Source organism: Natator depressus, chromosome 3 (assembly GCF_965152275.1).
Source record: "Natator depressus isolate rNatDep1 chromosome 3, rNatDep2.hap1, whole genome shotgun sequence".
NCBI classification, from domain to species: Eukaryota; Metazoa; Chordata; order Testudines; family Cheloniidae; genus Natator; species Natator depressus.
The window spans coordinates 208,750,098-208,766,142 of NC_134236.1; the positions used below are offsets into that span (position 1 = coordinate 208,750,098).

At 52.0% G+C, this 16,045-nt stretch overlaps 1 protein-coding gene across 1 annotated transcript in view; it reads left to right on the forward strand.

Moving 5' to 3' along the window:
* The first annotated feature begins 515 nt into the window (after positions 1-515).
* PYGB (glycogen phosphorylase B) overlaps positions 516-16,045 on the forward strand; it is a 41,629-nt gene continuing 26,099 nt past the window's right edge. Inside the window, exons 1-5 of the mRNA XM_074949848.1 lie at positions 516-804; positions 6,664-6,765; positions 12,368-12,446; positions 14,734-14,837; positions 15,802-15,933. Of these exons, the coding sequence (XP_074805949.1) occupies positions 562-804; positions 6,664-6,765; positions 12,368-12,446; positions 14,734-14,837; positions 15,802-15,933 (660 nt within the window). The 5' untranslated portion in view covers positions 516-561. The remainder of the gene's footprint in view (positions 805-6,663; positions 6,766-12,367; positions 12,447-14,733; positions 14,838-15,801; positions 15,934-16,045) is intronic.

Here is a 16,045-nt window from a genome sequence, read left to right on the forward strand (position 1 = left end):
CGCTCGCGGGGGGGGGCTGCCTTTGGCTGGTGCGCGCCGGGGACCAGCCCTTAAACCCCGTGCGGGCCTGGCGAGCTCGGATTTTGGTGCTGGGGGGAGCCCGCGTGGGGGGCGCAGGCGGGTCCGGGGCGGAGCTGCAGGCCCTGGCGAGGGGGAGCCGCGCTGCGCCCAGACAGCTGGGGAGCCCGGGGCGGAGCGCGGCGCCTGCGAGCCGCGCCGGGCTCGCCGGGCTCGCGGCCAGGCTGCAGAGCTCCCCCCACCCCCGGCTTGGCGAGCGCGCAGGCGCCGCGATCCCCACTGCAGCAGCCGGCGCCGGCCGAGCTCCGCGCAGCCCCGAGCGAGCCCCGGCCCCGGCCCCGCAGCCTCCGGCCCGAGCGAGCCCCGCAGCCCCGGCCCCGAGCGAGCCTCCGGCCCCGAGCGAGCCCCGCAGCCTCCGGCCCCCAGGGAGCCGCAGCCCCGAGCGAGCCCCGGCCCCGAAGCCTCCGGCCCCGAGCGAGCCCCGCAGCCCGAGCGAGCCCCGGCCCCGAAGCCTCCGGCCCCGAGCGAGCCCCGGCCCCGGCCATGGCGGCGCCCCGCAGCGACAGCGAGAAGAGGAAGCAGATCAGCGTGCGGGGCATCGCGGGGCTGGGCGACGTGGCCGAGGTGCGGAAAAGCTTCAACCGGCACCTGCACTTCACGCTGGTCAAGGACCGCAACGTGGCCACCCCCCGCGACTATTTCTTCGCCCTGGCGCACGCGGTGCGGGACCAGCTGGTGGGGCGCTGGATCCGCACCCAGCAGCGCTACTACGAGCGCGACCCCAAGGTAGGGCCGGCCGGGGGGCTCCGCGGGGGGCGGCGTGCGAAGCGGGGTGTCCCTCCAGCCCCGCTCCCGTCCAGCCCCGCAGCTCCGCCCGCAGCCGGCCGGGGGGCTCCGCGGGGGGCGCCCCGGAGCGGGGGACGGCGTGCGAAGCGGGGTGTCCCTCCAGCCCCGCAGCTCCGCCCGCAGCCGGCCGGCCGGGGGGGCTCCGCGGGGGGCGCCCCGGAGCGGGGGACGGCGTGCGAAGCGGGGTGTCCCTCCAGCCCCGCAGCTCCGCCCGCAGCCGGCCGGCCGGGGGGGCTCCGCGGGGGGCGCCCCGGAGCGGGGGACGGCGTGCGAAGCGGGGTGTCCCTCCAGCCCCGCAGCTCCGCCCGCAGCCGGCCGGCCGGGGGGGCTCCGCGGGGGGCGGTGGCCGCTCCGGGATCCGGTGGCCGGAGCGGGGGTGTCCGGCCTTCAGGGATCCGGGCACCCCGCCCTCAGGCCGGCGGGCGCTGGCGTGAGCCGCAGTTGGGGTTTGCAGCGCTTAGGCTGCTGGCAGGGGTTTCTGAAGCCGGGCAGGGCAAACCTACGACTTCCCAGCGGGTCCGGCATCCCTGGTTTCCAGGTGACCGATGGTGGCCGAAGCGCTGCGTGCTCCTGGCGGGTTTGGGGGTCGCTACTGCGGTAACGAAGTAATGTGCTGGGAAAGGGACGTGACCGCAGCTGGGAGGGAAGCAGAAGGGTGGCATCGGAGGAAGGCGGTGTCCTAGAATTGTTCCTCAAAAGAGCTGTCGGCTCATCTAGTCCAGCCCTTCTCAAACTTTAGCAACCCGACGACCCCCATTTTGATTGTAAAAATTTTTGGGGTCTCCAAGCCCCCCTGCTCATCCCCAGGCCTCACCCGGACTCCATTCCCCCTCCCTCTGTCACTGGCTCTCACCCATCCTCACTCATTTTCACCAGGCTGGGGCAGGGGGTTGGGGTGCGGGAGGGGGTGCGGGGTCGGGCTCTGGCAGGGAGTTTGGGTGCGGGAGGGGGTGCGGAGCGCAGGCTCTGGGAGCGAGTTTGGGTGCGGGCTCTGGGGTGGGGCAGGGGGTTGGCTGAAGGGACATGCTGGCCGCTTCTGGGATCGGCACAGAGCCAAGGCAGGTAGGGAGCCTGCCTTAGCCCCATTCCACTGCCGGACTTTTAGCGCCTGAAATCTCCTGGTTTGGCTTCAGTAGCCTCCAGGAGATAAGGGGAGGGGGAGGAGTTGATCAGTGGGGCCTGCGGACCCCCTGGAATACCCTCAGGGACCCCCAAGGGTCCGCAGGCCCCAGTTTGAGAAATGCTGATCTAGTCTATCCCCTTGTCAGAGGAGGGTTGTTCCGTGTGTGACTTTAAATGTGCCGAGTCGTGAGGCTGTCCTAGATTCACAGATCTCATCTGATCCATATAACAGGCCAGAGAATTTCACCCAGTTCAGCAGGTTGTCTCCTGCATCCTTGCAGGGGGAACCGATGCTTGTGTAGTTCTTTTGGGGAACAGGGAAGAGAGAGAGCGGTACAAGAATGCAGCTGTGACTACTACTTGCCTACACCTCACAGCAGAACAGCTGTGTTACAAAATCAGGAAATGTAAAACTTGTCAGCTCAAATCATCAGCGCGGATTAAAGGCCAGTGCTTCTGTTGATCTCGGTGAGCTCCGAAAGGCTTCCATAGGCCAGGTAGGCTCTAGAAAAGTTTGCCAGAATAACTATACCAGCAAAGCTTGCTACCGTAAACGCAGTTTATGCTGTCAGAAAAGTTCCTTTTCTGTTATATCCTGTGCCGGTTCGGCGAGTGAAAGAAGACGTATTGCCGAGAGCATTGTTATGCTGCTATTACTGTGGCTACTTTAGAGATTTTGCCGGGATAGAAATGTGACACCCTCCTCTCCTCCCCCCAACAAGTCATACTTTAACCACTGCCTTTGCTATGCCCACAAAGGTCTTTCACATAGACGTCGCTATAGACGTCAGTGGGCGTTGGACCAGGTACTGTTGCAGTACCCTGTGTTTGTTTCATTTACAATATGCGCCCAATAGAGATTTAGATGAAGAGAACATTCCATGTTTTCTGTCTTAAAGTACCTTTTCTGTCCCTAATACAGAAGAGCAAATATGCACCGTCCTTCCTCCTAATCCAGGAAGATACAAGGAAGGAGAGAGTGTTTTGCAGGCGATCGATCACATCACTTGGCACACTCAAAAACTAGGCTGGACAGAGGCTCACTAGGAGGCATACAGGGAAAAGTGTCTGAAGAAAGATTTAAAACATCGCACTCATATTTACTCTCAGCTTAGTAAAATCAAGGCATGCAGTGATATGGGAAGCTGCAGAAGACTATTAAAATTGAGAACATTAAAGAACTCTTCTCTTTGCCTTTTGACACTTTTAATTCCCCTCAGCTTGGCCAATGGAAATGGGCGACTCTGTTTCACTTCTTCTGCTAGACAGTTTCTAATCGATTTCACTGTCAAGTTCTCATACTAACCGAGTGCTGTAATGTTTGAGATGCCAAAAGTGCAGAGAAATAGGTATCTATTTAAAAGAAAATTGTTTCTATTGTAATGAACAAAAATTAATGGAAACGTGTCTAAAGTTTTGTAAGCTTTTACGGAACCTCAAATTTAGGTCAAATTTGCCTTGAACAGTGTCGGTTTAACATAGGAATTTGAGGCCAGATTCTCAGCTGCTGTGCACAAGCTGAGAATGTGAATCTTGATTCATACATCCTGGTTTTCTTGCAGGACAGTTTCCTAGTGCTGTAAAAGGAATGGTTTGGTTCTGTGTTGCCCACTTCTTCTTACTGTTTGAGTCACTCACATCCTGATATGAATCCTACAAATGGGCTTTATTTAGCATGTATCACACTTCAAAATATGGCTCTTTTAAAACTAGGATGGTCTCCCCAAACAAGAGTTCCTCCTTAGGCATATTATACTTGCTGGGAAGAATATAACAGCAACCCCAGGGGTGTGTACCAGTTGCTTATTTTAAAGGAATGAAACGTATTAAAGTCAGAGTGGGAGGGAACTAACCAATGTTATTGCTTATCCTACTTCCTTAACTTAGTGTTTACTAGGGAAGAAATGAACCATAGGACAGATGCTGATCAAATATTTGTCCAGTGAGAAAATGGGCTCGGATAAAGCCATTTGCTACAGCCAGACTCACGGGAGCTGAGGGGAATGTCTCCCCACATAACTTTTTGTTACCGTGTTTATGTCCCTATCAAATATTAGTTAATATTGTTGCACCGTGCGGATCAGACAAGTGGGGCTGTTTAACCCATAAATCCCCATGGCTCTTGCATGGTTGCAGTGATGGTGTAGAAAGACAAGTGATACTTAAAATAATGCCACAGTCTCAAAATTAAGGGTGGTTTGAAGTACCAACTGGATCAATAATTCAAGTTTCCCGTTCACTGGGTGAAATGGATTTCTGAAACAGAACAGTTGGGTGGATCTGTTTAGGATGGAATTCACCCCATGGCCTTCTATAACCAAAACCCCCGTCAATAACTTTTGACTCTCCCTGATTTCCAGCCATGACATTTTCTCAGCCCTAATCTGCCTCAGCAAGCCAAGTCTCCTGGAAGATGGGATTCATTTAAAATTCCAGCCCTCCACAAGAGCCCCAGAGGGATGCGCGTTGCTGAAAATGGTTATGGAAAGTCGAGTCCGTATTTACTGAGCGATACCCAGTCACGGCACTTTCCTTTTATTCCCAGAATCTCATAGTGGGTGATCAGCGTGGCACTGGTTCGTTTCCACACTTCTCAGCAGGGGTGACCGACATACTAGGAAATAGTGCATGGCTTAGGGCCTGATCCAAAGCCTGTTGAAGACTCCCATTGACTTTGGATCCGGCCCATGTTGATGAATACAATTAGGAATCTTATGTGACAGGGCCTGGGCGTGGCATTTCAGCTGCGAAAAGGCAGCACTGTACTGTGAAGAACTGGTGTATAAATACGCCGCCAGGCCTCCCCCATCACTTGCGTTCTAAGTTTATTGGGGAGACAATCTTATCAGAAAATGACAGCTGCTGTAGGAAAGTCACGCTCTGGGCAGAGATAGGCACAGGGGCGCTCCACTGACAAGTTCCTCACAAGAATCTCTCTGGCAAACAAAACGTGGTCCATGTTACGCAACAGGTGGCTGGGCCGCAATTCATGAAAGCCTCCCTGTCGCGTCGCTTGAACTGATTTCAAGGGGTTAACAAGCGCGTGTTCACTAGAGCCAGGCAGGAGTTTTTGGATGGAACTCTTTTTGGTCAGAAAATGTCAATCCAATGAAAGCAAAACTTTTTGCGGGAATGTGCCAGTTTCAATCCAATTTTTGGGAAAGATTTCTTAGACCGAGGATGGAATTCCCGGTCAAAACTGGAAAGAGAGAGACCCACCCTAGAATCGCCAATAGCCTAGTGGTCAGTGCACTTGGACTGGAACCCAGGTTCAGGACTGGAACCCAGGTTCAAGGCTGGGCTTGCCTGGTTCAGACCAGGGACGTGAACGTGAGCCTCCCACATCCCAGGGGCATGCTTGCTCTTTCTCAAAAAAACCTTCCAAGGGTCTTGTTTTGTCCCAGTGCGGAAAAGGGAAAACAATTCCTTCCCCAGCTCTAGTGCTGTCCTGAATCGAGGCAAGCTGAGAATTGCTTCTGAGCGCAGAGAGACCTAACGTGAGCCTTCTTCACAATGAAGTGTTTTGTGTTAGGAGGGACTGCTTGGTGGCTGCATGCCTCCTTTTGGGGAGGAACATACGGGGGACATTGCTGGTAGGACGTACTTCAGAAACTGTTCTTCAAAAGGCAAAGCAAGCCACACAGGAACATGACCTTGGTGTTCACATGGGGCACGTGTGCAGTGTGGGAGTCACTGGTGCTCTCACACCAATAACTAATAAAATTAATGATATCTTTATAGCTTTCCCGCCTGCTCGAAAACAGCCTGCACTTAATGGCTGACCAGGGACTGGCTTTATTAACAAAGAAATAAAAACAAAGATCACGCAAAAGTCAGGGCAGATCTTCTTCCCAGGCTTGGCTGCTCCTAGGGCGAGATGAGGTCGTGTCACTTAACTCCACTCCAGAGTGTCACTCCCACCTCTCATATCTGAGTAGGATAATGAGCCTGAGTCAGCAGAACCCACTTAACATTCCCCAGCGGGATCAACATCTGCTAACAAGGGGGGGTGGGGGAGGGTGTTTTCTGGCAAAGGATACCACCCTGCTGCTGTTGGGTATAGGGGAGGATACAGTCCCTCCATGTGAAATACAAACCCCACTCTTTAGACCTGAGGGGCAAGAACGGGGGGAGGGTTCCCATTCCTGGGGTCTGGTGGAGTGTGTCCCTCTCTGCACCTTGCTCAGACGTCCTTTTGAGGAAGGATCAGTACTTGGCTCAAAGACAGAATAGCTACTGAGAGAGAAAGCACGGATTCAGAAACAGAAAGATTCACAGATTCCAAGGCCAGAAGGGACTATCGTGACCATCTAGCCTGACCTCCTGTCTAACACAGGCCAGAGAACATCCCCAGAGCAATTCCTAGAGCAGAGCTTTTTGAAAAACATCCAGTCTGGATTTAAAAATTGCCAGAGTTGGAAACTCCACCACAGCCCTTTGTAACTTGTTCCAGTGCTAACTGTCCTCACTGTTCACACGTCCTGGAGCAAGAGGCAGTATGTCTGTCAACGGACCTGATTGCATTTTTGCAGTCTTAATTGTGCATTAGCATTAGTTTTTCTTCATAGAATATGTGTAAATTTCACCTCCATATTCAGCCCCCTTTGTGTTGCAAAGTCTCAGCCTGGGAAGTAAAATTAATTTTCTTCCTTCTGTCCTTTTGATGTATTCCACCAGCGTATTTATTACCTGTCTCTGGAATTCTACATGGGCCGCACCCTGCAGAATACAATGGTGAACCTGGGTATGCAGAATGTCTGTGATGAAGCCATTTACCAGGTAAATTTCTCTGGCAAGTCCTGGTTAGAGTTGGGCAAAACTTTTTTGCCAAAATTTGTTTAGAAAGAAAATTGATTTTGACAAAATTAATTTTTTTAAGCCGTGTCTGCTTTCTATGGAACATTTTGATTTTTTTCATCAAAAAGCCAAACTCCTGTAAATGAAAGTATTTCCTTCTGGGAGTTGTAGTTCGGTTTTCTCATGTCCCCATTCTCCTCTGTGGGCTTTGCTCCCCACCCAGACACATTTCCCAAAATGCACTATATCTAAGGATTACCATGATGCAACTGCCTCCTATCACTGGGGGGGAGATCACGGTGCATAATGGGAAATGTAGTCTGACCAGGGAGCCGAGCCTAGGAGGCGAATGGGAACATGAGAGGCTTTTCCCACAACTCCCATGAGGCACCATTGCGGCATTTCCTAGTAGAAATATTTCAGGTTTTGGTTTAAAAAGAAAAAGAAAAAAGCTTTGTTTGTCACTGAAAAGTCAGTTTTCTGTAGAAAATGCAACAAAAAGTACGTGTGTTTTCATTTTTGTCAACGTTTCCCCAGAAAAAAGCCCACTTTCCAACCAGCTCCCTTCCCCATTTTCTCCTAGCATCAGTTGGGACTCACAGAGTCTGAGGAGGCCGTGTCTGAAGACAGTGGCACAGCACCCATCCATTTCAGGGATGCAGCTGGCTAATGGTTCGGGGCTTGATCTTGCAAGGCATTGAGCACTTTGCATGCGACAGAGTGAAATGTTTAGACGTGCTTCACTACGAGCACACTCGTTTAGTCCGACGTAGAGCTGGTCAAAACCAGTGAAATGTGAATGAGAATTTTCATGACTGTTTTTTTTTTTTTAATTGATTTTTCAAAACTTGGTCAAATCTTTTCAGTTTTCAACCAGCTCTATAACTTGTCAGAAAAATGAAAATCTTCTCATTAAAATGTCCGTACTTTTGAGGGTGGAGGGGAAGTTGGTTAAAGGTCGATATTCTGATGAAAAAATTAACTAAAAAACTGGAAACAGAAACATTCCAATGAACGCCAGTGCAGTCAATGGGACACCCGCAACAAGACGTTATTCACGCGAATGCAGCTCGGAAGATCAGGGCCTGTCGTGGCAAGTGTAGCATGATGCGGTAAAAGCTTCTCCTACGAACTCATGGTTTTTGTCACCCTGGCCTGAAAACCAGGCCTCTTTAAGGTGTTGCCTTCACCCAGGCCTGCTGCCTGGGAGCTCACAAAAGTCACTCTCTGAACCCAGGCTGCCCGTATGTCCCGCAGTAGGCCTGGCTCCGAATCCCATGCTCCCATCACATGACCCTTGGACTCACTCCCTTCACCTGGGGAGGTTCTAGGGTTGCCAACCCTCCAGGATTGTCCGGGAGTCCCCAGGAATTAAAGATTAACCTTTTAATTAAAGATTATGCCATGTGATGAAACCTTGAGGAATACATCCAATCAGAATTGGTAACCCTAGCTACACCTGGCACAGGTGAGGCGGAGCCCCAGCATTCTTAAAGGGCCAGCTTGCCCTGTGACAATCCCGTTCAAAAGCTTTCTGTCCCTTACACTGATGTACTAGGCCAGTATAAAAGTATCGTTCCTGTTTAAATGTCCTGCTTCAGGGCTTTTGCCTGGGACTGTGCACCAGTTACTATCTGGGTCACTCTGAAGAGTCTGTCTAAAGCCAAAATATCCGCCACCCAACGGGGGCTCTTGTATGCGTGAAGCCATTGATCAGAGGGAGCTGAGGCCTCTCGTTCACACCAGTGTAATTCCACTGGCCTCAGCGTCTTTACTTGTACTTTACACCAGTGTGAGTGAGAGGAGACTCAGGCCCAAGGTTTGAGGCCCCACTGGGAGGCTTTCTGCTGAGTTCGGTGGGTGTTGGAGCTGGCCTGCAGAGCCCAGAGACTTCTGCAGCCTGCTCTGGGGCGGTAGGCCCAGACCCTCCGTTTAGCTGCCATTGATTTCAGTGGTCGTTCGGAGCCTGAATACCGCTGGGAATCTGGGCGGTAGAGCCTACACGTTGTGGTAGCTTGTTACGAAGTGTTTGTGATCCGGGCGTGGTGTGGCCCTGTGCAAAGCATGGCCTCCTTGGGACTGGAAGCATCGTAAGAGAAGGAAAATGGAGCAGTCCCTCCTCTCACCCGCTCCCACAGTTATGCAGTGCTTCTGTAACAGACTCGCTTTCCATTTGAAGACTGACTGCTTTACACAGACCCCTGACAGGGAGGGTCTCGGTTTACTGGGTCCTGCCTCAGTGCAGGGGGCTGGACGAGATGGGCTCTTCCAGCCCCATGCTTCTATGAGTCTGTCATTCCTGTGACCTGAATCCCTGCCCAGCTCCAGTCAGGCTCCCACCAGGTTCCCTGGAGTTGCCTCTGCTAGAAGAGAACTTGTGTGGAGGGGGAACTGGGCAGGAGTCTGTCAAAACACAGGGGCAGGCAGGGAAATGCAAACCCAGGTGGCTCGTCATTGTTCTGTATCCTGCCACGGACCAGGGCAACGGCGTGACCCTGCCCTCCAGAGCTTACAGCCTAAGCGGACAGAACAAATGGAGAATCAGGAATGGGGATGTAACATACACATGCGGTCCGTGTCTTATCAGCATCAGTGCACTCACTCTCTCTCTTTAATTCCTCCCTCTTTTGCCATCGGTAACCAAAGCAAACGGCTTGCGCAAAGCTAATTAATTTTACAGCATCCTGAAGTTTCCATCTAATCTACCCACGTTTGGTCTAATGTTATTGCTCCCTTGAAAGTACTGTGACTCACGAAAGCCAGTTACTTTGGCAGAGGCCCCAGTATCCCTCTGTCCTTGAAGCAATTCTAATAGCTTGAATTGTATATGTGTATCATCCAGCTTGTTAAAGATTCAAGAGGCTGGGCTTGGCTTGGGCATATTTTTGTTTCAGAGGTTGCTGATCATAACAAAGCTTTTGTCGTGGAAACCGGTTGCTGCAGGATCCGTCTGCAGTGTGCGATGCACAGGCTGCCGGTAACACAATACATTGCAATGGGAGTCGGGTCCATGAGGAATAAACTTGAAACCTCTTCATACTGTAGCGTCCTCTGTGAGTAATAGGGGACTTAAGCCCCGATCCTGCACATGGCACTGCACTTGCCCTGAGCCCCACTGGGGCTCTGCCCACACAGAGGTCGTTCCAGGATCAGGACCTTATCACATAGGCCTTCAGTCTCCTTTCGCTACCTGGCCTTTGCTTACAACTGCGGCTCAGTAAAGCCCCCTGGAAATTAAACCCAACCAGCCGAGGTAGGGTGACTTGGAGAGATGTTGAACAATCCATCTCTGTGCCGAAGGAGAAGACAGTTAGACCGCATCTACACACACAAGTTGCACTGCTGTAACTATTCCGATATGACTGAACAACCCCTCTAGTGTGGACGCCGTTATACTGGTATAAATGTGCTTCTAGTGGTTAGCTGCATGCCTTTATGGGGTGTAGTGGTGTCCACACTAGGGGTTGTATTGGCATAATTATATTGGTAAAAAAAAATAAATCGCACCCAAAATTACCTACTTGGACTTGTCCAAAAACCACACGTTGGTAAGTGTCTCTGACTGACGCTAAAGTTCTCCATTGCTGTCACTCACCATAAACGGTGGGTGACAGCATAATAGTGGGCATAATAGTGCAGAGGCTGAATGTTTGTTAATACTTGGCATTTTACTACTTAAAGCAATCTACTGACAATTGCTAATTAACACATATAATGCTCCCCTAAGGGAAGTATTATCATCCTCTTCTTACAGATGGGAAACTGAGGCATGGGGAGTTGGAGTGACTTGCCCAAGGTCAGTGATGGAGCTGGGAATAGATCCCAGGTCCCCTGAGTCCTAGCCTAGCAGTCTAACCACTTCCTCCCTGGTAAGGGCTCTGAGATCCTTAGCTGACAAGTGGTTCATTATATCAGTGAGCTATTTCTGTATTTAAATGGTAACTTAGTGGTGCTCCCTGTTTAGAAATAAAAAACAAATTCTGGGCTAAATAAAGTGCAAGACTCGAGAACTGCTACGGGGAGTTGCTGTTACATCGGTAATAGGAAAAGCAGACAGGGTTTTGTGGGGAAATGTGTAATTAAGTAGTTCTTTCCCTCCCATCCACACCATTTACATCCCTTTAGAGGAAGAAAAGCCTTTTAGGTCAACCAAGGGATTGTCAACACACACAGGTTGTGCTGCTTTAACAATACTGGTGTAGCTAACATGGTATCAGTTCCCTAGTGTGGACACAGACTTTATACCAGTATAAAAGTGCTTTAGAGCAGTGCAGCTATTCCGGTACGGGAAGGGGAATAAGCTATACCAGTGTAAGGCACCTTTGTGCCAGTATAACTGCCTCCACGCACGGGATTATTTTGGTAAAATAATCACACCCAGAACTGCTCCTCCATTCTTGGATAGCGAACATGGCAGCCTCAGCTTCTGATCCCACTCTGCTCTCGGTAACCAGCTATCCCCAGATGTAAAGTGAATTTAAAGTGGAATTAGAAGAGATGATGGAAAACCAGGATTTCTGTCCTGCAGGAAATTCCCAATAGTTCAACATTTGTTTTCATCCCGATTTGAAATAGTGAAACTTCTGATGGAATAGAAAGTTCTGGAAAAATCTCAATTCAGAAACATCAAAGTGCTTTGTTTCAGGTCCACGCTAATCTCTGCATCCCCCTGAGCCTGCTCTGTTGCCTCCTAGGAGTTGTAGTTCTGAGTCCTTTTTGCTCCCAGTCTCTCTTGTGGGCCTTGCTCCCCCATTGGACTACATCTCCCATGATGCACTCTGGCAGATGCAGAGATTAATGCAGATCTGAAATGGAGCAGTTTGTTTCCATTTTTCCCAATGGAAAATTCTGCCGAAATTGATCTTTTCCCACCAAAAATTTCAACGTTGACAAAACCCCATTTTCCAATGGGAAAAGGTTATCTTTGAAATTTTCAGCCAGCCCTAGGCATTAGTTTTGGTGATGGGAGTGGAGGCTTGGCCTTCCTGAGTGGCTGTGGAGATGGTGGGGGAAGGAGAGACCGTTGCTGGGGGTAGGTCAGGGGACAGTTTTTGGAAGGTCAGAAGCTGAAGCAGCCTTTGTTGCTGGGAAGTTCTGAGCCAGAACACTGGGGGACATTTCAGCATAGCAGGAATAACTTGCAAGGTCAACCCGTGAACTTGGCATTAACCATATTCTGGGATAAGAAACCCCTGGGCCCCAGAATCCTTCGAGGCTCAAGGTACACTTCTTAACCCTGGAAAGAAGGAGCATCCTCAAATCGTTAGGCAAATAAACCAGCAGTGATGATTTGTACTGTGACTGGCTGATTGCCATCCCTTCCCAGATTAGAGGTCTTTATAGTTTTGAGGGTTGCCAGCCAAGAAGCGTTTGGTGTTTGATGTAGCTAAGGAAAACTGCAGATCCTAATAAAAATGACGTTGGCAGTGGGATAGGGTCATTTGTCCGAGGAATTAGATTGCTGTGGGAGCGGGGTGGGGGGAAGCCTGGGTGTTTTTCTCTCCTTTGGAGGGCTGCAGGGAAACATGCCTCAGGGCTCTGTGGAGGTGATGCCCTGGTGCTGAAGTTGCCGCTTTCTCAACAGCTGGGTCTGGACTTGGAGGAGCTGGAAGAGATTGAAGAAGATGCTGGCCTGGGTAATGGAGGGCTGGGTCGCCTGGCAGGTAATGCCCCTGTTCTTTGTATTCCCAGTGATACCCTCGGCAAGGCTTGGCTGCTTGGCAGTGCTGGCCCCTGTGCTCCTTAATTAGCCCCCCTCTACAAAGGGCAATTAACTTCCTCTAATGACTGTGGCCATGCATGGTTTAGGCACAGCTGACCAAGCTGGCTTCTAACACGTCTGGGCTAGCACTGGAGGAGGCCCAAGGCCTTGGCTACAGTAGCCTTTTCCCCCCTAAAATTTGTCACCCTTGCTAACACGGGTGCAGCTCTAGTGTAGACAAGGTGCCAGCATCTGCCGTCATTTTAGCCAGTGTGTCATCTCGGCCTGCTGCAGCGAGGTTACGTGACATGCTGGTTGACATGCTAGGGGTCAGTCTACCTTGTGTTGCTGCTCACAGGCTTTGAGATCAGAAGGGACCATTACGATCGTCTAATCCAGCGGTTCCCAAACTCGTTCTGCCGCTTGTGCAGGGAAAGCCCCTGGCGGGCCGGGCCGGTTTGTTTACCTGCCGCGTCCGCAGGTTCAGCCGATCGCGGCTCCCAGTGGCCGAGGTTCGCTGCTCCAGGCCGATGGGAGCTGCTGGAAGTGGCGTGGGCTGAGGGCCATACTGGCCACCACTTCCAGCAGCTCCCATCAGCCTGGAGCAGTGAACCGCAGCCAGTGGGAGCCGCGATCGGCCGAACCAGCGGACGCGGCAGGTAAACAAACCGGCCCGGCCCGCCAGGGGCTTTCCCGAGCAAGCGGCAGAACGAGTTTGGGAACCACTGGTCTAGTCTGACCTGCTGCACGAGGCAGGCCACAGAATCTCACCCACCCACTCCTGCGACAAACCCCTCACCTCTGTCTGAGCTATTGAAGTCCTCAACTCGGGGTTTAAAGACTTCAAGGCTCAGAGAATCCTCCAGCAAGTGACCCGTGCCCCATGCTACAGAGGAAGGCGAAAAACCCCCAGGGCCTCTTCCAATCACCCCTGGAGGGAAATTCGTTCCTGACCCCAAATATGGCGATCAGCTAAACCCTGAGCATATGGGCAAGACTCACCAGCCAGACACCCAGGAAAGAATTCTCTGTAGTAACCCAGATCCCACCCTATCCAGTGTCCCACCACAGGCCATTGGGCATATTTACCGCTAATAGTCAAAGAGCAGCCGTGGGAAGATGAAAGCCCTGCTTTAGCTCAGGTAGAGCCTGGGACAAAGACTTGGTTTTAACTGGTTTATAAAACAGCTTGACCGCCGCCAGGCCGTGCTATGGTCCATTTTGGCCACAGCTGTGCTGAACTCACATTGAGACAGGGCTGTTGAACTGTTCTTTGTCCCGGGACCATCCCCATCACTGTTCAGCACCCTGCAGCCCTGTGTCAAGACCAGATCTCACTGCTCCCGTCCAGCTTAGGGCTGGTTGTTAGCCACGGAGTCCTGACACGCACTTACTAGTGCTGTGGACACTAGTAAAAGTCACACTTGGCGTCACTTTACAAACAATAGCTAGCAAGCCCTAGCGCGCCCCGGGAAAGCACAGCTGGAATCAGTATCCCCTTTCTGCATCACGCCCAAGGCTCAGGTCACTGCCCCCACCGGGAGCATGGGAAAATGCCCCCAGCTCCCACTCTAGCTTCCAGTTCCACCTCCCTGCGTCCCCTTGGAAGAAGACAGCAGAGCTCAGATAGCCCCTAGCATCCATCTTTCTGATGAGAGGCAGGAGGGGGAAGCTGGGGCCCAGCCAGACTTGCCTACAGGTGTTTGGCAAAGAACCAAAGAAACAATAGTGCATGGGTGGCATAAAAATACAAAGTGGGTGCTCCTGAAACAGCTCCCCCAAATCCATCAATCCCACCCCCTACCAGGTGCACGTTTGTACAAACACCCCATCCGTTGTCCCAACAAATCCATCCGTTCCCTCCCTCCACATAAGCTCCTTGGAGAACAGATCAATCTCGGCCCCCCTGCCCTCACCAGTGGAGCCCAACAGGTGTCAGATTCTGCCCCTTCCTCTCCCCCTCCCCCCCCGAGTGCCACCATGCTCTCTGAGGTCAGGGCAGCTACTCCTGGGGACTGGGGCACAGCCTAATCCAAAGTCGGGTAGAAATTCACAACACCCCCCCTTGGCCCTTTGGTTGTGCACTATTTTTGAAAAATTCCAAGTCCCAGAAAGGAAAAGCTACTGGCTGTCTCGGGCCCGTAGCCCCAAGCCAGTCACATGGCTGAGATGTGGACACAGGCCCAGGTCTCCTGGCTGGGTTTCTGCAAACCTGCTCCTAAGAGGGTCCTTTCGCTTTGATGTTCCAGCTTGCTTCCTTGACTCCATGGCGACGCTGGGGCTGGCAGCCTATGGCTACGGGATCCGATATGAATTTGGCATATTTAATCAGAAGATTGTCGATGGCTGGCAGGTCTGTCGCTGGGGGAGTTCAGCGTTTGGTTTCCACCATTCCCTTTGATTGTTCTGACAATCGATCATGGGTGGTATTGTCGCGCCTAACGGAGAGCGGGGCCCCTTTGTGCGCGGTGCTCTGCAGACACGTAGGGAGAGGTCATCCCTGCCACGCAGAGCTTGCAGTCTGACTAGACCGAGGGTGGAGAACTGAGGCCCAGGCAGATGAAGTGAGTTGTCCGAGGTCACACGTGGCATCTGTGGCAGAGCTGGGAACGGAGCCCGGCTCTCCAGAGGGCCAGTGCCGGGCCGGTCCCTCTGTGTATTCCGACAGACAGCCGCTTGCCTTACGGACCCACGTGACTGTGTCACTCATTCTTACTCACGCTAGCTCTGCAAACGCCAGCCCAGTTATGGGAGAAAGAGCTGGTTTCTCTGCTGGCCTGAGCACCGCAACAAGCTGCAGGATTTTGGCTACGGATGACGGTTTGTGCGCAAAGGACGTGCTTGACTGGTGCTCAGATCGCTGGCGGCGTCTGCGGGGTGACCAGGTGGACAGAGCCCCGTCTTTTTACTCTCAGCTGTGCACATTTGGCAGGCGAATCAGGGAGGCACAACAAAGAGCTGATGTGAACTGGGACAGCTCCATGCTGTCAGTGGAGTGCACCGATTTGCACCAGTGGGGAATCCGGCCGTTAATGGTTAGGGTTTCAGGGAGGTTCATAAAAAGAACAGGAGGACTTGTGGCACCTTAGAGACTAACCAATTTATTTGAGCATGAGCTTTCATGAGCTACAGCTCGCTCCATCGGATGCATGCAGTGGAAAATACAGGGAGGTTCATGTGTCTCTTTTTAAAACTTTTTTTTTTAAAGCTTGGGGTTTTTTTTTAGTTTTTTAAATGCCGATTAAAAGAATCTCCTTCTTAGCAGAGACCTAGTTTGGCCACAGCTAGAATAATCTTCTATTGTTGGTATGTTTCAGGTGGAGGAAGCTGATGATTGGCTGCGCTATGGCAACCCCTGGGAAAAAGCCCGCCCTGAGTATATGCTTCCTGTGCATTTCTATGGCCGAGTGGAGCACGCTGCGGAGGGCGTGAAGTGGATTGATACTCAGGTATAAAGATCCCCACTCACTTTGGGAATGGTAGTGACATGCCCAGATGCGACGAGGGAGGGACCCTGGTCTGTCCAGAACTAAGTTTGAAGCTGGTCTCCCATTAAAAACG